Genomic DNA, 23,447 nt, shown 5'->3' on the forward strand with positions numbered 1-23,447 from the left:
TGTGCCAGACACAGTGCTAAGACAGATGAGTGTTCGATCAATTTCTGTCTAAGAAATGAGTACATTAAGGTTTATGACCTCTAATAAGACACCTTTGGATAGGGAGTGTGATGTAGTCACTGGGGGTGGAGGGTAATGATGGAGTAAGTCATGGACCTCTGAGTTGGAACCAGCATCCAAAGTGGGTAGGCTGGGAATGATTAGGTTTTGGGAATGTAGAAGTAGCCAGGCTTGGGGGCACACACCTGGAATCCACGTAGCTGAGGCTGAGGCTGGTAGGGCTCTTGAGTATGGGAGTTCCCAGCTGCAGTGGGCTCTGACTTTTGGGCATCAGCACCGAGTTCAATATTCATCTGAGGAGTCCCTGGCAGTGGAGGAAGGAGCAGGTTGTTTAAGGAAAGGCAGTCATCCAACATCAGAAACACCCTGCTACCATGATCAGGGATGGGATTGGGGCTGTGAGTAGCTACTGAACTCCTACCCTGGGAGAAATGAATAGAGAACTAGTTTCTTATGGAATCTTGGACAAGCCACTTAAAAAACCAAACTGAACTGAACCTTCTTGGGCCTTAGTTTCCTGATCTGTAAAATTATTTGGTCACTAAGGTTCCCTCCTAGCTCTGTGGTTCTATGGTTAGACAGAATAGTGTGGAAAGAAGGTTACTAAATTGGGAGTCAGGAGATATAGTGGATCCACTGACATGTTCTAAAATCTTGGATAGATCCCTTTATTCTTCTGTGCCTCAGTTTCTCTATCTATAAAATAAGAGGATCAGACTTGAAGACCTCTAAGGTCTCTCTCCTTTTCTGTGATTCTAGGCTTGTCTCACTCCACTCTTGCTGGTTTATAGCATATTCAGATACTGAGGGAAAAGACTTAGTTGTCAGAGCCCAGAGGGTCTAGGAATTCCCTTTTTAGAAGCATCTAGGTGCTTTTGGAAGATCAGAGTTCAAATCCTGCCTCAGATCCTACCTTTGTGAAGAGTTTTGTGGAAGAGTTTTGACCTCTATTTGTCCCAGTTTCCTCATTGATAAAATGGTAATAATAATAATAATAATAGCACCCTATCTCTCAGGGTTGTTGTGAAGGTATATGAGAAAATATTTTTAAAACACTTCACCAACCTTAAAGTGTTAAATAAAACATTATCCACTTCTATTACTAAACCCCTCAATCCTCAGGAGTCTATAAAAGACAACATGGTCCAGTAGCCCCTTGGGCAGGCAGCCTGCCTGCTCTGTGCAGGTGATTGAGGGTATCTTGGGAGTCCTCTTCCTTGCTCCAAGATGAGTTGGAATCACTTTTCCTACAATAGTGTCCCACTTCCTCCCCAGGATACCCGGAGCCTGAGGTGACCTGGTACAAGGATGATGAGGAGCTGGACCGTTACTGTGGCCTGCCAAAGTATGAGATTTCTCAGCAGGGAAGTCGACACACCCTGCAGCTGTACAAGTGAGTCGGGGTGAGAGTGTGGGCAATTTTCTTCACAGATGTGGGGGAGTAAATGCATTTATGTTGGTGTGTAAATGTTGGGAGGTGGCTTTGTGTCACTAAAGGGGACATACTAAGTGACATTTGAGTCCCTTGGTGGTTGAAGGAAGCCGTGCCCTTTTCAGGGAAGAATGGGGTGGGGAAGGACTAAGAGGTCTTACTATATCCTGATTCTCTTGAAGACAATTCTCTTAGAGTTCCTCCAACCTGTAGAAAAGAGATTGACTATTCAAAGCAACAGGAGAGGCAACCTGCTAGGCAGTACCATTTATTTGGCCTGGATCTGTCTCTGCTTGGGAATCAAGAATCCTGACTGCTTTGGTGCTAAGACTAATCTTTTCCTGCTTATCCAAATTCCCAGAACAAAGGTTCATAGGATTTAGATTTAAGGGGTCTTAAAGATCATCTGATCTAACTGTCTCATTTTACAGATGAGGAAATTGAGACCCAGAGAGAATATATGATTTCACAGAATCTCATAGCTGGAAGAGCATTTCAGGGGTTATATATAGCTCAGTCTGTACTTGACCAAGAATTCCCTTTACAGTGTTCCTAAAAAGTGATCATCCAGCCTTTGCTGAATAGATGGAGAAGGAACTCACCACTTCCTAGAGTTATTCCATTGCATTTTGGGGAATCATTGTAACTGTAAGGACATTTTCCCTTCTGTTAAGCCTAAACCTGCCTTTCAGCAACTTCCACTCATCATTTCTAGTTTTTCTCTCTGAGACCAAGCAGAATAAGTTTAATTATCATAGGAAAATAACACTTCAAATACTTGAAGGTAGTGGTCATATTCCCCTTTAGTCTTCTTTTCTTAAGGCTAACAATTCCTACTTCCTTTAACCAGCATGGTCTTGATGTTCCCTTGTTGTTTTGGAAGCACTGTAGCTTACCATCATTTCCCTCCCTCCCTCCTTCCTTCCTTCCTTCCTTCCTTCCTTCCTTCCTTCCTTCCTTCCTCCCTTCCTTCCTTCCTTCCTTCCTTCCTTCCTTCCTTCCTTCCTTCCTTCCTTCCTTCCTTCCTTCCTTCCTTCCTTCCTTCCTTCCTTCCTTCCTTCCTTCCTTCCTTCCTTCCTTCCTTCCTTCCTTCCTTCCTTCCTTCCTTCCTTCTTTCCTTCCTTCCTTCCTTCCTTCCTTCCTTCCTTCCTTCCTTCCTTCCTTCCTTCCTTCCTTCCTTCCTTCCTTCCTTCCTTCCTTCCCTCCCTCCCTCCCTCCTTCCCTCTCTCCCTCCCTCCCTTCCTCCCTCCTTCCTTCCTTCCTTCCTTCCTTCCTTCCTTCCTTCCTTCCTTCCTTCCTTCCTTCCTTCCTTCCTTCCTTCCTTCCTTCCTTCCTTCCTTCCTTCCTTCCTTCCTTCCTTCCTTCCTTCCCTCCCTCCCTCCCTGCCTTTTTTCTCTTCTCTTCCATCTTAGAATTAATATTGTGTATTGATTCCAAGGCAGAAGAGAGATAAGAGCTAGGCATAGCAGGTTAAATGACTTGCCTTGGGTCACATAGCTAGGAAGAAGTGTCCAAGATAAAATTTGAACTCAGGACCAGCTGTCTCTAGACCTGGATCTCAATCCACTGAACCACCTAGCTGTACCTCCCCATTATATTTCTTAAAATATGGTAGTCACATCTGGATATATTTCTTTAGCTGGTCTAGCAAGGAGATGGCACATCAGGACTTCCTTTTTTTTTTTCTGAACCCTGGCCTTTTCTCTATGTAGCCCAAGACTACATTAGCCTTTCAGAGGCTGCCATTATTATTTCATGTTGACTTGCTGAGGTCATATAAGATTGCCAGTCAGTTAGCTGGTGGGGCTTGAGTTTTGAACCCGGATCTTCTGATTCCATATTCATCATTCTTTCCATTATGCCTCACTGTTTCATAGATGCTGAACATGATTCATGCCTTTGAGGTCTTTTGAGGCTAAGATTAACCTAAAAGCAGATACATATAAATGGAGGGTCAAAGGATCATAGGTTGACAGATTTAGCCCCTCTTTTTACAAATGAGGAAATGGAGGCAAGAAAAATTATTTGTCTTGTCCAAGGTGATGATACAGATGATAAGTGGTAAAGCCAGGATTCAAATCCAGGCTTTTTGGAATTTGGAGTCAAAATACCTGAATTCAAATTCCGTCTTTCTCTGCTCTTTACTACCTAATTGACCTTTGGGCCTCAGTTTACTTATCTTCAAAATAAGAAAGCTGGATTAGATGGCTCAGAGATCTCTTCCAGTTCTTTTTCTGTGGTCCTGTGATCCTAACTCCAAATCCAGCATTCTTTCCATTAATATCTTTTGGCCTCTTGCGTAGCTTGGGGCTCAGCCCTATTTCAGCTAAGGTGACTGGCACAACAGCCTGAACTTTGAAGCTGCTCCTTATCTCATGTGTAGGTTTTCATTCTTTTAAGTGCTTTGAAGTAGAGGACCAGGGTACTATGGTCAGAGCTTTGGACTCCCAGGAAGAAGAGTTTACTTCATCAAATTATGGAATGTTAGAGCGTCAAGGGAAAACTTTAAAGTTGTATTCCAAAAATATTTTCTCTCTTACCCACTATCTCCTATTAAAAAAATAAAAAAGAAACTCTTTTGACAAATATATATATTTTTGATGTTGTCATTTTTCAATTGTATCTGATTCTTTGTGACCCTATTTGGGGTTTTCTTGGCAAAGATGCTGGAGTACTTTGCCATTTCCTTCTTCAGCTCATTTTACAGGTGAAGAGACTGAGGCAAACAGGGTTAAGTGACTTGATCAGAATCACACAGCTAGTGTCTAAGGCCAGATTTGAACTCAGGAAGATGAGTCTTCCTGACTTCAAACCCAGCCCTCTATGCTCTGTGCCACCTGGCTCCCATTACACATATGTATAGTCAAGTAAAATAAATTCCTATGTTGACCATATCTAAAAATGTATGTTCTGTTTGTATCTTGAGTCTATCACTGCTCTACCAGGGTATATAGGGAACATGCAGTGGTATGCTGGCAAGTGCTAAACAATTAGCTCTCCAAAAGAAAAAAAAATCTAATCATGACAGCTTTTAAGTTTAATTTGTGTTATTAACATTTTCTCTATCATAACTCTTTCCTAAGTCTAGACAATCAATAAAACAATAAATAAGGTCCAAATTTCTAGCGTTTGCTGATTTCCAAGGTGTAAATACTCATACAGAGAATTTAACCTAGTTATCTATCCTCTGGAATTGTGGCTGGTCATTGCATTGATCAGAGTTCTTAAGTCTTTACAAGTTATTTGTCTATAGAATGCCATTATTATTGTAAAAATCATCCTCCTAGTTCAGTTTTACTTTACTCTCCCTCAGTTCATAAGGTCTTCCTGAGGTTTCTCTGGACCCACTCTTTTCATTTTTTTCTTATGGCACAGCACAGTAATGTTCCATTACATCCAACCCTCAGAAGTTGTTCAGCTGTCCCAGTTTCTAAAGGCAAACCAGTTTCTAGTTCTCTGTCCTGATCAAAAGGATTGACAAATATTTTTGTGTATACAGGTCCTCTTTGTCTTTCTTTGATCTCTTTGGAGTATAGGCCCAATAGTACTACCTCTTCATTTTATAAATGAAGGAATTGAGACCCAGAATGATTAAGTGATTTAACCAAAATTATACAACTATATATTATATTATATTATATTATATTATATTATATTATATTATATTATATTATATTATATTATATTATATTATATTATATTATATTATATTATATTATATTATATTATATTATATTATATTATATTATATTATATTATATTATATTAATTACATTATATTACATTACATTATATTATATTATATTACATTAATTACATTACATTACATTATATTATATTACATTACATTATATTACATTATATTATATTATTAATTTATTATATTATGTTATGTTATGTCATATATCATATCATATCGTACCTGTATCATATCATATCATATCATATCGTATCGTATCATATCATATCATATTAATTATATTATATTATATTATTATATCAGCGAGCCAATCCAAAACCCCTAATTCCCAATCTTGCCCATTGCCCTCTACTGTCTGGTTTTACTCTACACTGTTTCAGAGGTTTGCTAGATGGAAGCCCCATTGTTTCTGCAGCCCGCTTCTAATCAATGATAAGCCATGCTTCAAGGCTCTTTCCCTATCTGTCCTCCTTTCTCTGTGCCCCTTCTGGAAGAGCTGCCATGGTTCCTGTAGGTGGCAGTAGGAATAGGGAAGCTGGGGAATAGAAGTATGGGGTGGCCTAACCCATCCTGGAAGGGTTTTGCTTGGGAGAAGAGAGTACAGTTGAGCCCTCCAGAAGGAGGGAGCAAGGGCTGCATCCCAGGCTTTATGGATGCAGCTAGGGTGACCACAAGGAGTTTTATCCTTTTGGAAATACTTACCTTTACGTTGCCTTCCCCCAAAGCTCCCATGCGATGTCTCTGTGAAGCATCTACTTTTTTTTTAACCCTTACTTTCTGTCTTAGTAACAGAACTAAAACAGATGGGAAAGGGCTAGGTAGTTGGGGATAAGTGACTAGCCCAGGGTCACACAGCTAGGAAGTGTCTGAGGCCAGATTTGAACCAGGTCCTTCTAATTCCACTGGTCTATCCATTGAGCCACCTAAGTCCCTCTGAACTATCTACTCTTGTTGGTGACTCTCCTGGGCTCCACTTAATTGGGATTAGATTTCCAATCATTTGCCTTCCTTGGACCTTAGTTTCATCTATATAGTGAGAGAATTAAAAATGTTAAAGCTGGAAAGGATTTTAGGGATTATGATGCAGTGTCTGGAAGGGTTGGACTTGGAGTCAGGAAGATCTGAGTTCAAATGTTGCTTCAGAAACATATTAGCAATATGACTAGATCAATCCCTTAATCTTTCTAGGTCTCAATTTTCTCATCTGTAAATTGGGAATAATAATGGCACCTGCTCCCAAAGAATTGTTGTAAGGGTCAAGTAGAAAGTGTTTTGCAAACTTTAAGGAGCTTTGTGAATCAGTCAGCAAGGACCTACTATGTGCCAACCAGTGGGCTAAGTGATAGGAATGCATAGAAAAGCAAATGATAATTCCTGTTTCCAAAGAGCTTACAGTCTAATGGAGGAGACAACTATGGGAACAACTATGTACAAACAAGATGTGTACAAAATAAATTGGGGATAATCCACAGAGGGCAGGCGGTAGCATTAAACAGAGTTTGAGACAGTTTTCTTGTAGAGGGTGGGACTTTATCAAAGACTTGTGAGAAGCCAGGGAAACTGGAGGCACTGGAGGAGAGAGTGTTCCAGGCATGGGGGACATTCAGTGAAAATGCCCTGAGTTTGGAGATGGAGTGTCTAGTGCAAAGAACATTAGTATGAGGAATGCTGGCTGCTTCCACTGGGGCGAGGGCTCCTAGTTGAGTACCCTATCCCAGTTGGTGCAGAAATGGTGGACCCTGGTCCTTGGGTGGATTGGGGTACCACTTCCTCAATTGACTGTTTGTGCCTCTAGGTGCCAAGAAGAGGATGCTGCCATCTACCAGGCATCTGCTCGAAATGCCAAGGGCATTGTGTCCTGCTCAGGAGTCTTGGAAGTAGGGACCATGACTGAGTACAAGATCCACCAGCGGTGGTTTGCAAAGCTGAAGAGGAAAGCAGAGGCAAAGATGCGGGAGATTGAGCAGAGTCGAAAGTATGGGAAGGAGATGGTTTCGGAGGCTGACACGGTGCGTAAGCTCAGTCCAGACCGATTTCAGAGGAAGCGGCGGCTGAGTGGGGCACGGGAGCAAGGTCCTTCGGCTGCTTGCCGAGACCTCGAGGATGGAGCGCTGGAGCCCGAGCTTGAAGGAGAGTCCAGTGAGCCACCCTGGAGCCCTGCCGTTGGGCTGGCCAATAGCTTTCCAGGGGGTGAGGTCACCACGAATGGGGACACCACTTTGGAGAGTGGGGAGGAGAGTGGAGATGGCTTTCTGACTTACATCTGTGAGGCTGTGGAGCTCATCTCCCAGAGACCACCCACCAAGGAGTCTGTGGCCAAGAAAAAGAAGAAAGAAGAGGAGCCTAGTCACAAGGGGCTGAGGACAGGTGAGCAAAAATCCGAAGGAGCAAAACCTTCTGAAAATCATATCCCCACCCCTGCAGAATCGGACTCCGGCCGGACTCGTGGCCACACAGAGGTGGAGAATGCCCCATTTGTTCAAAGAGAGGGTCCTCCAAAGACCACGAAGCTGGACAGGCCAGACAGGACCTCGGAATCAACCTCTCCTCTGGTGCAGGAGGCGAGAAGCTCAAGCAAGGTTGGACTCAAGACTGGCAAGGGCCCACCAGCCCCTAGCTCAGATGGTAATGTTTATTTCTCCTTAAAGGACATGTACCTGGAGAACACCCAGCCTACTGCCACTGAGGAGAGACTCCAGACCCCCAACGAAAGCCCCCAAAGTGATCTCCCCCTGGGGGCTTTACCAGGAAGAGAGAAGTTGCCTCCTGACCAACCAGTGCTCCCCTCTGCCCAACAGCCTTCCAGAGTATTTAATAGGAAAAGATTTGCTCCCCCCAAACCAAAATGTGACCCCAGCAATGAGTCTCAACCTTGTCTGTCTGTGGGTACCCCCACAGGCATTTTGAGCTCTTCTCCTCAGCAAGAGGCCCAGAGCTTGGGAAGTGCCCCTGAGCCAGCAGCTGCTGTGCCAACTCCCCCTGCCCGGAGGAAGCACAAGACCCAGGAGAGCCCTGCCCAGAAGCTGATAACCCACAGGACTCCTTGTGAGGTAAGAGTGACACGAAGGCTTTTTTGAGAGTCTGACTTCATGGAAAATGTTTCCAAACCAGTCTGGCAGCCAGCATGCTGAGGGTTATTTATGGAAGGGGAGTGGGGAGGAGACACAGTGCCAGGCAGGGCTAGGGGACATCTGCTGCAACCCCATACCCAGAGCCCATCACCTAATTCCTAATCTACAGGGGTGGCAAAACCTGTCTGCAGTTGCTTGAGCCCCTTTGTTCAGAGCCTGTGGGAAAATCTGTCCCCCAAGTGTGCTACTGTGTGGGGAGGAGACCCCCTTTTACCAGAGGCTAGAAGGGCTTTCCCTGGGGAGCTGGAAGCCTAGTTCACCCCAGGCATAGGGAGATCCAGAGTATGGTGACCTGAGCCTCCAGCTGCATCTGTTCCTGACCATCTTCTCGGCTCTGGGCATCTATTTTGGTCATTTAATCGGTGTTTCCAGGAGCTCCTGGGCTCCATGGAAGCCTTGTGGATATCCCTGTTATCCTCCCTAATGTGAAGGCACATCCCTCTGCCAGCTAATGATGAGGCTGGGCAGTGGGACCAAATTGCCATTTCAGTGGGGTAGAGATAAACTCCAGTGGATAGAGTAAGTAGATCTTCCAACTGACCAGGCTCCTTCATGCTCTGGGAATGCTTTTTAGGACCCTTGAGAGACTTCGAAGACGAGAGTCAGCAAGTGGTCAACAAGGGTCAGCAGTGTAGAGTAAGGAAGCTCTGAGTTTGAATCGTGACTCAGACACTCACTAGCTGCGGACAAGACACGTAATCTCTTGCCTCAGTTTCCTCATCTGTAAAATGGAGATAATAATAGCTGCCTCATAAGGTTGTTGTAAGGACCAAATGAAGTAATTTATTTCAAATGCTTTGCAAACTTTAAAACTGTCCCTCAATCTTTTTCTCTGTTTTAATACAAACCCTTGGATTGGATCTGTGATTACTCCAAGTCCCAGGTTCAGTGTAGGAGCTGGGGAATAATGGGACGCTCAGAGATTTCCTTCATTTCATCTTATCCCTAGAGAAAACACTGAAGCCTCCAACATAGTTCTTCTGAAAGGACCAGGTCTGCAGGACAATATGTGCAAGTCACCTAAGTTCCGAGTTTCAGTTTCCTCATTTGTAAAATAGGGAAAATAATGCCGATCACACCTACTTTACAGAGTTTTTATAGGGCTCAAGTGGAAGCTTGTATATAGAGGGTTTTGAAAATTTTCAAGGACCACATTAATGTCAGTGATCATGATAATGGCTTCTTTACAGTGACTGAATTTGGAGTTAGAGGCCAAATTCTGACAGCCATTTATTCTTTGGACATCCACAGGCAAATGATTTGGGTTTGGGGGGTTTTGATTTCCCCATCTATAATATGGGGAAGTTGAAATTGATGACCTCTTAGATTCCTTTTTGCTCTAAATCTGAGACACATGTAAGCTTTTTGACTATGTCATCTTTTAATGCCAAGTGCAACCCTGTTACAATAAAGGCCCAGACTTTTGACTTTAGAGAATATTTTCATATATATAAATGATATGTATCTCTAGGAGGCAACTGGGTAGCTCAGTGGATGAAGAGCCAGGCTTAGAGATGGAAGGTCCTACATTCAAATCGGGCCTCAGACACTTCCTAGTTGGGTGACCCTGTGCAAGTCCCTTCATCCCCATTGCCTAGCCCATACCCCTCTTCTGCCTTGGAACCAATGCATAGTATTGATTCTACAGCAGAAGGTGAGGGTTTAAAAATATGTATATATATATCAACAAGTATTTTAAAAATTTATTTGTTTAATTAATTTTTATTTAACATTTAAATATTAATATGTAATATTAACAATTAATAAGAAATATAATAATTTATAATATATGTCAAACAAATTATAATTAATAATAAAATAATAATAAATATAAAGATTTGTGCATTAATAATTAATTGATATTAATAACTTTAGAATATTTTCCCCTGGTTCCATGATTCATGTTCTTTCCCTCCCTTCCTCCCTCCCTGCTCCCGTAGCTAACGAGCAGTTCCACTGGGTTTTGCACGTAGCCTAATCAACGAGTATTTTTTGAACACTGACTCAGTGCCCAGCCTTTTAGGGAGAAAATAAGGGAGACAGGGCCCCCTGTCCTTGAGGAACTCCCAGACTAGCTAGGGAGATGAATGGATGCTCATGAAGCAGGAAAGGAACAATTTAGGGGCCGGCTGGGTGATGTTGATAGCAGGTCAGCAGGGAGGAATTCAACAGAGAGACAGGATGAGCGTCCTTGAAGACACTGGCCAGGCCCAATCAGGGGCTTCCTGCAGCCCCCCAGTGCTGTTATCTGGCCTCTGTGTGCTTCGAGACTGGAGTCTTCCTGGGAACAAAGAGGCTGGACAGAAGAAGGCAAGCTGTTGAAATCTGGGAGAAAGTGTGGCGCCTTGTGAAAGTGAAGGCTCTGTGGCTGGGGGTCTGGAAGTGGGGAAAGGGTGAGAGTTCTCTCAAGAAGGGAGCACTGGGGACGGTGGATCGGGAGCAGCCGCCCCATGGGGAGGGCTTCTGAGTTTCTGGTAACACAAGGAGTGCTCTGTGAGCGGAAGCATCTGAGCCTCGCACCCCAGGCTAGGACCTGTAGGAACACACTCAATAGGGAAGGGATGGTCCATTGAGAATGTTGCCTCGGTTTCTTCTTGTCTGCCCAAGAGAAGGAACGTGTTATGGGGACCTGCGGAGGGCAGTGGCCCCCACGGACAGGCCCCAAGATGTCCTCGTTCGGAGTTGCTCATCAATATCTGAAAGGCGGAGAAGCAGGGTTAGAGCCAGTCCCAGCTGGGGAATAGGATGCTCCAACATCGTCCTCCCAACAAAGACCGTCCATCCAGTGCCGTGTCTTTTCTTAGTGAGCCTCAGGCCGCAGAGAAGGAATCCGAAGCCCTAGAAGGGAGGGAGGCATCGGGCTTTGCCCCTGGCCACATCCTTCCCAACCAGACCCAGTTCTTAGTGGGAGTGCTGTGGGGTAGGACACGTGACAAGCAGAGGGTGTGTGTTTTCTTGGTGAGGCTAGAGCCAGGCCTGAGTGAGGCTGGTACGGTTCAGTCTGGGTGGAGAGGACTCCCCATGTACAAGAGATGGCAAGGACCTGCCAGGGATAGGTGTAAAGAGCACTGGATCTGGGTGAGGAGACTGGCCACATTCACCAGGCACCTTGGGTCTAGAAAGACTTGAGTTCAAGTCCCACTTCTTTTTTTTTTTTAAACCCTTACCTTCCATCTTAGACTCAATATTGTGTATTGGTGTGATAAAGGTTGGGCAATGGGGATTAAGTGACGTGCCCAGGGACACCCAGCTAGGAAGTGTCTGAGGTCAGATTTGAATCTGGGACCTCCCATCTCTAGGCCTGGCTCTCTATCCACTCAAATCTCACATCTGACAAAACTCTTGTCACCTTGGTCAAGTCACAACTTCTTGGTGCTCTAGACCACTCTCTCGGACTCTAAGTGGTAGAGAAGGGGCAGACCCATATTAGTAGAGGAAGTTTATTTGTCCAAGCATCCTCTATATGAGTAAAATCACTATTCTGGTCCCTAGGTCTGTGGTTCAGTCATCTCAGTTGGATCTGACTGTTCCTGACCCCCATTTTGGGCTTTTCTTGGCAAAGACACCGGGGTGATTTGTCATTTCCTTTTTCTAGTTCATTTGGATTTTTAAAAATTTTATTAATTATTTTTACTAATTACATGTAATAACACATTTTCACATAAGTTTTCTGAAGTTACATTATCCAAATTGTCTCCCCCACTTCTTTCCTCCCCCTCCCAGAATGGGCAGACAATTAAATCTGGATTATATATAGATTATCACACGAAACCTTTCCATAGTGTTCATTTTTGGACATGAGTAATCTTAGAGAACCAGAACCCCCAAACATAAACCCAAATAAACAAGTGATAAATCAGATGCCTTCCTCTGACTTCCTTCTCCAACAGTTCTTTCTCTGGAGGTGGAGAGCATTCTTTGTCATCATCCCCCAGGATTGTTTTGGATCACTGTATGGTCTCCAGTTCATTTGACAGATGACGAAATTAAGGCAAACAGGGTTAAGTGACTTGCCCAGGGTCACACAGCTAGTGTCTGAGGCTGGGTTTGACCTTGGGTCCTGACTCCATGGCCAGCGCTCTCTCCGCTGTACCATCTAGCAGCACCCCTCCCCCCCTAGGATCCACAGACCCGCTGATGTAATATCTGTACACAGCTCCGCCATCCCCGACATCAATGCCCCGGGTCTTATTTCTTACTCTCTCTGTGTTCTCAGGCCTCGGAGACCCAGGCGGCCAGAGCTCGTGCAGCCTCCACAGAATGCCTCGAGGGAGGCCAGGGGAGCCCTGAGCCCATGGAGGTGGAGACGCAGGAGGAGGAGAGGAGGAGGAGAGACAGAAGGACCCCGATGGATGTCAGCGCCCAGGATGGCGGGAGGACGCAAGAAGACTCGAGGACGTGTGCTGGTTTGAGGACGCAGGCAGATGTGAGTTCCCTGGCGGAGAGCAGGACCCAGGCAGAAGTGAAGCAACAGGTGGTGGGCAGAACCCGGAAGGAGAGCGCTGGCCTAGACAGGAGGACACAGGCGGTGGCGGTCACCCAGCCAGGGGGAGAGCAGGGCCTCCAGCCCCTGGCCCCCGCGCTCCACACCGCAGAGGCTCCTCCGAGGCCCAGCCGCTTCCCCTCCCGTCCTTCACCACTCAGGGCTGAGGAGACGCAGACTCCGGCCCTCGGGAGCAGGCAGAGCCTACCAGCCGGGCTCGGCCCAGGAGGCGCTGCGAGGACGGCGGGCAGAGAGGAAGGCCCGGAAGTGGGGGAAGCAGGCCCTGTGGAAGTAGACGGAGTTCCTCCGCCGTCCGGGGAAGACGCGGCCGGGCCCAGGGAGGAGGCAGCATGCCCTGACCCTTCTATGGAGGGCTCTCCCCCTGGGGTAGAGATGACCGTAGGCTCTCCTCCGACTCCTCCCAGAAGCACCCAGGCCCCCAGCATTCCTAGCTCAAAAAGCAAGCAGGAAGGCCAGGCCAGAGGAGGAGGGCTCGGCCCCAGAGCTTCTGGGCACATCGAGGCGCCTCTTCCTGAGGCAGCCCCGGCCCGGGGGTGGTCTGGTCTAGAGTCACAGCTCGGAGCAGTGACCCCCAGCCAGGGACAGCAGCATGCAGCGCCTGGGGCTGCCGTGAGCAGCCGGAACACTCCGGGTGCACACGGGGAGCTAGAGGCCGAAGTTCCGGGAGCCGGGGTGAAGGCGCCCAGCCCCCCAGCCCCCGACAGCGGCCTCATTGATTCGCTGAAGAATTATTTACTCCTGCTCCTGAAGCTGTCCAGTGCAGACACAGACAGGAGTGAAACCGAAGCCAGAGGGAGGCCAGAGGGCCAGCAGCCTCCCGCAGGGGGACCGGGGCCCCCAGACACCCTGGCACCAACTGTAGAGATCGCTGGCTTGAGCCCCCGCACATCTCGGAAGATCCTGGAGCGAGTGGAGAACAACCACCTCATTCAGAGTGCACAGAGCTTGCAGCTGAGCCCCTGCACCTCCCGCCGGCTCACTGGCCTCATTGACCAGGAGCTACAGTCTGGCCACAAGGCCCTGGTGGCTGGGAGGCCACTGGCCAAAGGCCCCAGTCCACTGACAGTCCCTACCATTGTGGTGGGGGAGGAGACCCAGGTGGAGAGCCCAGAGGAAAGTAGCTGGGGGGCTGCCCAGGAAACCAAGGCCAGGCCCAGGGAAAGCAGAATAGGGGAGCCCCTTTGGGTCAGTGGGGATCAAGGGTCCTCCAGGATGGGGGAGCCCCTTAGGGGTAATAAAGGAGAAGAACCCTTCAGGGAGACAGAGCTCTCAGGAGAAAATGGGGGGAGTCTCCCAGGAGCAACCCCAGAGGAGCTGGCCTTGGGAGCTCGGAGAAAGAGATTTCTCCCAAAAGCCAAACCATCTGGAGAGGGGGAAGCCTCGGCTCCTGAAGAAAGGGAAAGCCCCACAGTTTCTCCCCGTGGGTCCAGGAAAAGCCTGGTACCTGGATCTCCACTGATTCCCCCAAAGGAGAGACACTCCCCATCCCAGAGCAGAAAGATGCTGGAGGTGCCCCGTCCAGACGAGGACTCTGTGGACCTCGGCTCCGCTCCCAAGGGCAGTGGGCCAGGCACGGAGTTGGCCCCTGAAGATGGCAAACAGGACGAGCCAGCCAAGCCCAGAAAAACCAAAGACCTTTTCAAGGGTGAGAGCTGCTTGGGGAAGGGAGGACAGAAAGTTCCTGGGAGATGACTAAAGGAGGATTAGGCTGGGGGGGGAGGGGGCTCGCTTCTGAGCTAGACAGGGCTCCTGCCTTCTTAGAGCCCCACAGGGATGAGAGGCACGTTTTAGGGGGAGTCAATGAAAGGGGGTCTGGAGTTTAAATCTATGCCCTTGTTTTCTCCGCTTTTTCTTAGTTGCCTGGCCCCTTGCTTTGCCTCCTCTCTAAGTCCTGGTCTGTTGCCCCAAGAAATACCATCTGGAAACAGAAGCCAAAACCTGTTCCAGGCAGGCCTAGAATTCTCCAAAGCTTGGGGTTGGGGCAGAGCAGGATCCTTAAAATCAGGCAGGATATAGAACTCCGGATGCCAGTCTGTTGCCAGGAACCCATTGGGCCGTTTCCCTATGCCAGGGCTCACACTGTCCCTTTGGGCCTCGATTGGGATTCAATTAAACAGCAATTCAGTGGAATGGACACTTGTTAAGGGAGTACTCCAAGCAACACATTGTGCTTAGGCAGGCTTGATACTAAGTTGAGATAAGACAAATATCCTGCTTTCTCGTAGTTTAGAGTCTAATTGGGGAATGGTAGCACCTGCAGGTAATAACAGTGCAAAATAATGCATCAAAAATCCATAATAAGGATAGAAAGTGTTGGGTGAGGTGGAGGTGAGGCTAGGGAGCTGGGAGATGAAAGCCATTGCAGACTGGAGAATTAGGGAAGGTTTCCTGGAGGAGAACCAGTGGAAAGAATGCTAACTCTGGAGTCAAATCACTTGGATTCAAATCCTGTTGGTGAGTGGTCTTGCCCAAAAGGCAAAACAGTATCCAAGGATTCTGGAAGCCTGGAACAGATTTTGGCTTCTGTTTCCAGATGGTATTTTTTGGGGCAATAGACCATGGCTTAGAGAGGAGGCAAAGCAAAGGGCCAGGCAACAGATGGCTGATCTCTTTGGGTTTTGGTTCCCTCATCTATAAAACAGGATGGGTTGGAAAATTGGAAAGATTGGATTAAATGGCCTGTCAGGGCTCTTTCAGCTCTAACCTTGTGAGCCCATGTCTCAAGCGTTAGAAGATGGAATGGGCAGGTGGATAGGAGAGGGATAAAGAACAAGCATTATAGGGAGAGCCAACATCGTCAGTGCAGAGATAACCTGGCTCTATACCTCACCTTTTGGACTCTTTCTCCAGGCACCAGCTTTCTTTACCAATATGGCAGCCTAGAGAGTGAATAACAACACAGTGAATTCTTGGCAGAGTTATGTTAAAAAAAATCTTTCCATCTGTTTTAGAATCAATACTAAGTATCAGTAAGTTCTAAGACAGAAGAATAATAAGGGCTAGGCAGTTGAGATTAAGTGACTTGCACAGGATCACACAGCTAGGAAGTGTCTGAGGCTAGACTTGAACTCAGGTCCTTCAGTCTCCAGCTCTATCCACTGTGCTATTTAGCTGACTCCAGGGTTATGCTTTGTTTTTTAATTTTTTAAAAATTTAAACCCTTACCTTCCATCTTAGAATCCATACTGCCTATTGGTTCCAAGACAGAAGAACGGTAAGGGCTAGGCAATAGGAGTGCCGAAAGTGACTTACCCAGGGTTACACAGCTAGGAAGTATCTGGGGTCACATTTGAACCTAGGACCCAGGCCTGGCTCTCAATCCATTGAACCATCCAGCTGCCTCCCAGGGTTATGCTTTGAAACCAGAGATCCTGATTTCTAGTTCTCCATCTATCCCTGACTTTTGTGCCCATAAAATTCATTGTTAATTCATTGACTGTTGGGCTAGAAGGGACCTTAGAGGACATTTCTTCCACAAATCATCTAATTTTGCAGATTAGAAAACAGCCTCAATGGGTGAAATGAATTGGCCAAAGTCCTGTAGGCAGGCTGCAGCAGACTCAGGTGACCTGACTCCCAGTCCGGTGCTCTTCTCCTGTATGCACTGGAGAGGATTTAGGGATGGCCAGATTCTCCCCCAAAGAGGAAGCTTCCTAAATTCCATTTCCCCTTCAGCCCCCCAGGTGATTCGGAAGATTCGGGTAGAACAGTTTCCTGATGCCTCAGGGAGCTTGAAACTCTGGTGTCAATTCTTCAATATCCTCAGTGACTCGGTATTGACATGGGCCAAGGACCAGCTCCCTGTGGCTGAGGTAGAGCGGAGGTAAGGGGCCTGGCTGCCTTGGCCAGAGCTTGTTGCCCCCAGAGCCCGAGGGCTGAGGATTCAGGAAGAAATGCTGGTCTCTACCATCCCTGGGACTCCCCCAGGAGCCACTCAGGGGTTTTTGGGGAATGCCTTGTGTTATCTGCTTTGCCTGCTTCCTTTGGTTAGAGTTGGGGTTCTGGGGGGCCCTGTATCTGAATTCTGTTTTCTGTTCTCAGCGTGGGCGACGAGGGGCCAGCGGCCTTAGCCATCGTACAGGCTTCGCCTCGAGACTGTGGGGTCTATCAGTGTACCATCCAAAATGAGCACGGCACCGACTCGACTAACTTTTGTCTCAGCCCTGAAGGTGAGTGAGGACCTTGTCTCACTCCTGTGCACTGCCCTGCGACCCACAGAACCCCACATTTCTGCCCATGAAAGTTCTTGAGCACATTCTCCAAATAGAAGAGCAGCTGATGGGAAACAGAGGTAGTCAGTTGGCAGACTTTTTTCCTGAGTCCTTACTGTGTGCCTGGCACTGTGCCGGGTTTTGGAGATACAAAGAAATAAAAAAACAATCCCCAACCAAGAAGGGTCTCTGCTCTCAAGGACAGTACAGTCTAATAGAGGAGATGATGGGTAAACTTCTAGGGATATACAAGCAGAGCCCCACAGGAAGCCACGGAGACTCAACAATTTGGGGATCATGAGGAGGGTAGAGTAGATCATTCTAGCCAAGGGAGATGTCCAGAGCAAAGGTATGGAGACAAGTGATGGCCCATTATATTCAAGATTAGTCATCAGGCCAGTGTTCCTGGACCATAAAGTAACATGGGAGATGGTGAGGAACTTTAAAGGTCTGGCAGAATAATTTATGCGTGATCCTGGAGGTTAATGGGAAGGAAAGACCATCTTTCCAAGTCCAGGCAGGGGACATTCCAGAGCAGAATTTGCTTACTGTATTCCTTTTTCATATTCAGTGCTGTCAGGATTCATCTCCAGAGAAGAAGTTGAAGGTAAAGTGTTCCCCTTTGGGAAGTAGCCGAGGGAATCCCCTCCATCCCTGCTGTCCATGGGGATGACCATCTGAGCGGGTTTGGAATGTGTTCTAAGTTGGAATCTCTCCCCTCTATGGGCACCAACCCTTTTCCACGCAGTCTAGAGTCATTATTTCACCCCAGAGAGGTATGGGAGGGAGAGAATGGAGAAACCGAGGAAGGCTAGCCTAAATGTCCCTTGGTCTCTGCTCTGAGTCTGTGTTCTGTTCTTTGCTGGGTAAATGAGAATTAATCCAATGGGGGTGGGTGCAACCCTGAGACCCATCTCTTAAAGCAGCTAAGTGCTGCTACTCCCCTCACATGGAAGATGGGAGTGACTGGATGCAGGTTGGGACCTTGAACCTAGCAGAAGATGGAGAGAATCTGCTGAGCTTCCCTGCCATCCCAGGATATGCATAACAGGGGCTCTGCGTAGGGGACCACTTCCCACATTTCTTATATCCTCATCCAGTTGGAGAAGAGATTGAGATGACCCCCATGGTGTTTGCCAAGGGCCTTGCCGACTCAGGCTGCTGGGGGGACAAACTTTTTGGGCGGCTGGTGAGTGGGGAACTTCGTGGAAGTGGACGTGGACGTGGTCTTCGCAAGGCCTCTCAGGCCAAGGTCATCTACGGACTGGAGCCCATCTTTGAGTCAGGCCGAACTTGTGTCATCAAGGTTCCCAACCTACTTGTGTTTGGGTCCAGCAGTGAGAACTCTCTACTGGGGAGGAATTATGATGTCACCATCCAGGTACTCAGCCCCTTTGTTGCTGCTTCTTAGTCCTAGATCTTTGGCTTCTCTCCTCCCCATTCTCCGTTCCATCTTTCCATAGAGTCTGGGAATTGTATAGGGAGGCTATGCTCCTGAAAAAAAATAGGGGAGCAGGCTCAGCTTCTTGGGGAAGGCTTTTAGGATAAAACTTGGGGAAAGTCATTGATGCACAAAATCTCAGGGGTGGGAGGGGAGATTGGAAATTCATACTGTTTAGATTCCTGCTCAATGCAGGAGTCTGCCATACTATACCCCCCAAAGATGGTGATCCACCTCCTTGACATCTACCTCCCTCTGCCTGACATCTTGCCTAGGGCTCTGGAGCTGGGCAAGTTTATCTGCAAGGCTTTGGTCATTTTTCTTTCTCTAGGGATGTAAGATCCAAAACATGAGCAGAGAGTACTGCAAGATCTTTGCGGCTGAGGCCCGAGCTGTCCCTGGTTTTGGGGAAGTTCCTGAGTAAGTTCTCCCCTTCTCTTTCTGCAAGTGGCTTCCTAGACCTTAGGGTACTCCTGATGGTTTTAGGTACATTCATTTTCTTCTCAGTGATAGACAGGTGCCTGTATGATCTCATGGGAGCAGAGTGCCCCATGTGGGAGAGTTCAGCAAAGCATGCAGTTAGTTCTGTAGAAGGCATTATCTTACACACATAGCTGAGCCTGAGTGGGCTCACACTATGCACACACACGATTCTGGCCTTGAGTTTGTCTTTAGTCACCCCTGCCTCCCATATCACTTTGTAGCTCCTGATGTTGTTGTCCAGTCTTCTTTCCAGTCACATTCAACCCTTTGTGATTTCATTTGGGGTTTTCTTGGCAAGGATCCTGGAGTGGTTTGCCATTTCCTTCTCCAACTTATTTTGCAGAGGAGGAAACTAAGGCAAAGAGAGTTAAGTGATTTGCCAAAGGTCATGCAGTTGGTAAGTTTCTGAGGCTGGATTTGAACTCAGGAAGATGAATTTTCCTGTTTCCAAGCCCAATACTCTATCCCCATTGAGCTACTTAACTCTCAATATCACTCCTCAATTAAAAGGTTGAAAAATTTAGATGTGGTAAGGGAAAGGGAAGTGGAAAAGGTTATGTTAGAGATGAGAACCCAGGAGGCCTTGTGCTCATGCTTCAAGTCCTATCTCACCAGGGCCCCGTGATTTCTTCTGCTTTGGGTCTCCTCATACAAAGGGTTTCTGCATGAATGCCAGACTTATTGTTTCTCCTCCCTAGTAGAAGTCAAGCTCTAGGTAATTAGGCTCTACCTAGAGTTGAGTTACATTCTCACCTAGTCCGGGATCCCTTCTATCTTCCTTGTCCCAGTCTCTCACTGTAGTAACTTTGCCTGGCCACAGAAGGTACTCAGATCACCAAGTCTAGTCTATAAGGAGCCAAGTACCAAAGAAAGCCCTCATCCGCGTAGTCTGGGTGATCTGAGCCCAATGTGCCCCTCGCCACACCTGTCTCCATCTTTAAATTGCTGGGAACCCTCCAGCAATAACAACAGCAACAACAAAGGCATTTATATACCATTTTAGGGTTTGAAAACCACTTTATAGACATTATCTGATTTTATTCTCACAACTACCATGGGAAATAAGTAATTTTATTATCCCTATTTTACAGATGAGGAAACCGAGACAAGCAGAAGTTCAATGACTTGCCTAAAGTCACCTAGCTAGTCATTGTCTGAGATTGGAAAAACTTGAGTCTTCCTGACTCCAGTTCCAGCACAGTTTTCTTCCAGCACAGCCTTCTTCATAGATTTGTCTGTGGTGGGCCATGTGTTAGGCATGGGGACATTCTGACTAGGAGTGATTTGGGGACTTGTGGTAGCCAGCAAGTTTCCTTTCCCAGAAAGTTCCCTATCTCCAAGCTCTCTAGAATCCCAGAACTAGAAGGAACTTCCTTATTAGGTCCCAGAATCAGGATGAGGAAAGATAGGATTGGGGGTTCTTCTGGATTTAAGTGTTGTTTGTGCTCATGGGCAAGTTGGGACTGTGTTTAGGATCATCCCCCTGTACCTGATCTACCGACCAGCAAACAACATCCCATATGCCACTTTGGAGGAGTACCTGGGGAGGCCGTTGGAGCCATACTGTGCCCGTGATTGGGAGAGTGGTGGCTCTCAGGCAGAACCTGCCACCTCTGAGGCTGCCCAGAAATGCCGGACCTTCCAGCACTGGTTATATCAGTGGACAAATGGCAGCTTTCTGGTCACAGACCTTGCAGGTAGGAGGGTTTGAGGAGTGGGCAGGGGACTGAAGAGGCCCTAGTGGGATCATGCTAGTTCCCAGATGGGGGCTTAGGTTAAGGATGGGACTCTGGGAGGGAGAAGAGGCTTCTTATAGGAGATGGCCCTTGAGATGAACTTTGAAGAGATTCTAAAAGGTAAAGAGGAGGAAGGAGTGTTTTCTATTTTTGGGAGACAGCCAGCCCAAAGGCATGGAGACAGGAGCAAGAAGAACAGTCAAGAGGCCAGCTTGGGTGGAAGGTAGTCCAGGAGAAAAGGAATACTGTCAATCAGTCAACAAATATTTATTTATCCTTATTATGTGCTAGCTCTGTAATAAGTGCTGAGGTTATAAGGAGAAGCAAAAAACATGCTCCCTTTAATGAGAAATAAGCCTGGAGCCAGACTAGATGGTGAGAAGGGCATTTCATACTAAGCTAAAGAGTTTCTATTTTATCTAGAGGCAGGTGAGAGGCTTTGAAGCTTCTTGAGCAGGAGAGGTGTCCGGAGGTTGGCTTGTCCTTCAGAGATTCCCTAATTGCCCATTACGAAGATGAGTTCCTTGAATCAATTCCCCAAAGGACTGTGGCATCAGTAACCATTACAGGGATTAAAAAGAACTCTCTTAACCTTCTGTCTTAGAATCAATACTAAGTATCGATTCCAAGGCAAATATATGCATGTGTGTACCCCAATGAAATCACAGTCCAGACTACAGGAATAATAAAACCATTTTGTTGTATGTTACATACAAATTAATAATTATTTTTTATTATTTTGGTCTGAATCTGTGATTTCATCAGTTCAGGGACCCAGTGGAAATTTCCTCCATGGATGCACATATTTTAATAATATATATATCTCTATGTATATCTATGTGTGTATGTATATCTACACACAAATATATAATATATACATATTCATTCTATATTTCTCCATCCTATATATAATGTATATAAAAGGGCTTTGAAAATGGCAAAATGTATAGGTAATCCAAGCATCACAGACACACACACACACACACACACACACACACTCTCTCACCTTCTAAGCTAGTGCCTTCTCTCTGAGACACCCCTGATTACTCTGTACATATTTCTTGTATCTGTATTGTCATTTGCCAGTACCTATAAACGTGCTTAGCACAGTACCTGGTAACCTGTCTATATATAATCTTAGCTTCTTAGGGTCCCTGAGAAATTGTTTGTCTGTGGGTTACACAGTGAGTTTTTTTCAGTCAAGACACAAATCTAGATATTCCTGAACTCCAGGCCACCTTCTACCAATTTATTTTATTATTTTTCAAGACAATAATCACCATGCTGGAAAAGCTGACTGTGCCCTACTGCTCATGTTAGGCTGGGTTCTGAAGTTTGTCTCTGGTAAAATAGTCAGTCTCTGGAGCTGATGAGTTCATTGGACATCTCCCAGCAAAGGCCAGAAGACCACATAGTCGCTTTGTGGCAAAGCACTTATTTTTCAGGTGTGGGTCAGAGATGGCTGTCAAGGCAGATGAAGCCAGAGACAGCTTCCATCACTGAGATTCTAGGACTCTGGAACCTGGACTAGAAACTTTCACTTCAGTTCTCAGATTGACAGGGAAAAGGAATGACGGGGAGAGAAGCAACATTTGCTAGAATGCAGTGAGAGAGGGACACTTTCAAAGCTGGACTTCAGGCATCTCCCATTCCCATTTATTGCTCTCCAACGCTCTGCCCTTTTCTAGGTGTTGATTGGAAAATGACGGATGTACAGATAGCTACCAAGCTTAAAGGGTAAGCTATTCTTTTGACAGGAGCTACTGCTGTGTTGGTTTCCAGGGCTCTTTAGGGCCTCTTCCCTCCTCTCCCTTTGTGCTAGAGGTCTAAATATCCCTGAGAAAAGGTGGCTTGTGGAGGGGCTACCTTATAACATCTGGGGGATCACTGAATTTCCTTTGCCCTGGTTCCTCTCTACCCTGCTTCATTCCCTCTTTTCCCAGTCTTCCTTCCCAACCTGGGTAATGAATTTCTCTGCCCCAGATATTTTGGCTTCTTGGGCTGTAGGGAGACATAGCATCTAGAGGATGCTAAACAGAAAGGACCTCAGAGAATCCACTAATTTCTAAATGGCAAGGTTGCCTTTGAGCTATGGCTAGGCATCACGAGGAAGCCTGGCACCAAGGTAGTCTAGGCATGCCATAGCCCACTTCTCTTGGAAGCCCAGGTGATCAGCTCCTGGTTAAATGGATGGGGGTTGTCTGCTGGGGTAATCAGTTCTAGATACTAGGGCTGATGGTCATCCCAAGGGTGGGTGGGAAGAGGGGTGTCATAGAGCTGACAAGAATTCTCTAGGGCCCCAGTCTTTGCTTTGTTTGGCTACAGGTACCAAGGTCTCAAGGAAAGCTGCTTTCCAGGCCTCCTTGAGCAGTTTGCTGTTTCACATCAATGCAATACCCACTGTGAGATGTTGGGGCTGAAGCCACTCAAGAGCCTTGAGACTCTCTATCCCATGGCCAAGGCCAAGGGTTCCAAGAGTCCCTCCTCGGGCAGGAAAGCCCCTTCATCCACTCAATTGAGCCCCCAGCTTCAGAAGAAAGGTCATCCCAGCCCCCAGGGATCCCGGAAGAGCACCTCAAGCTTGAAGGCCATCCCTAGGTCCCCTGAGACTGCTGATACACACTTGGATAGCCAACTTGCCACTCAGGAAAGGGGCTCCAAGGCTCAGGGCATGCGATAATCATTATTGGAGGCTGGGGGCCTCTACCTAGATTAAAGATCAACCAGGAAGCAGTTTAAACCATACAGT

The 23,447-nt window shown here is 46.8% G+C and overlaps 1 protein-coding gene across 2 annotated transcripts in view; it reads left to right on the top strand.

Moving 5' to 3' along the window:
* The window catches only part of ALPK3 (alpha kinase 3), a 43,264-nt gene extending 19,826 nt beyond the window's left edge, over positions 1-23,438 (top strand). For both annotated transcript variants that reach the window (XM_007479222.3, XM_007479223.3), the window contains 11 exons: positions 1,336-1,453; positions 6,988-8,242; positions 12,540-14,472; positions 16,503-16,650; positions 16,869-16,996; positions 17,610-17,645; positions 18,139-18,419; positions 18,811-18,899; positions 20,436-20,659; positions 22,387-22,435; positions 23,024-23,438. In XM_007479222.3, the coding sequence (XP_007479284.2) occupies positions 1,336-1,453; positions 6,988-8,242; positions 12,540-14,472; positions 16,503-16,650; positions 16,869-16,996; positions 17,610-17,645; positions 18,139-18,419; positions 18,811-18,899; positions 20,436-20,659; positions 22,387-22,435; positions 23,024-23,378 (4,616 nt within the window). In that variant the 3' untranslated portion in view covers positions 23,379-23,438. The remainder of the gene's footprint in view (positions 1-1,335; positions 1,454-6,987; positions 8,243-12,539; positions 14,473-16,502; positions 16,651-16,868; positions 16,997-17,609; positions 17,646-18,138; positions 18,420-18,810; positions 18,900-20,435; positions 20,660-22,386; positions 22,436-23,023) is intronic.
* Positions 23,439-23,447: the final 9 nt, after the last annotated feature.

The sequence above is a fragment of the Monodelphis domestica genome, chromosome 1, assembly GCF_027887165.1.
Source record: "Monodelphis domestica isolate mMonDom1 chromosome 1, mMonDom1.pri, whole genome shotgun sequence".
In the NCBI taxonomy this organism is placed as follows: domain Eukaryota; kingdom Metazoa; phylum Chordata; class Mammalia; order Didelphimorphia; family Didelphidae; genus Monodelphis; species Monodelphis domestica.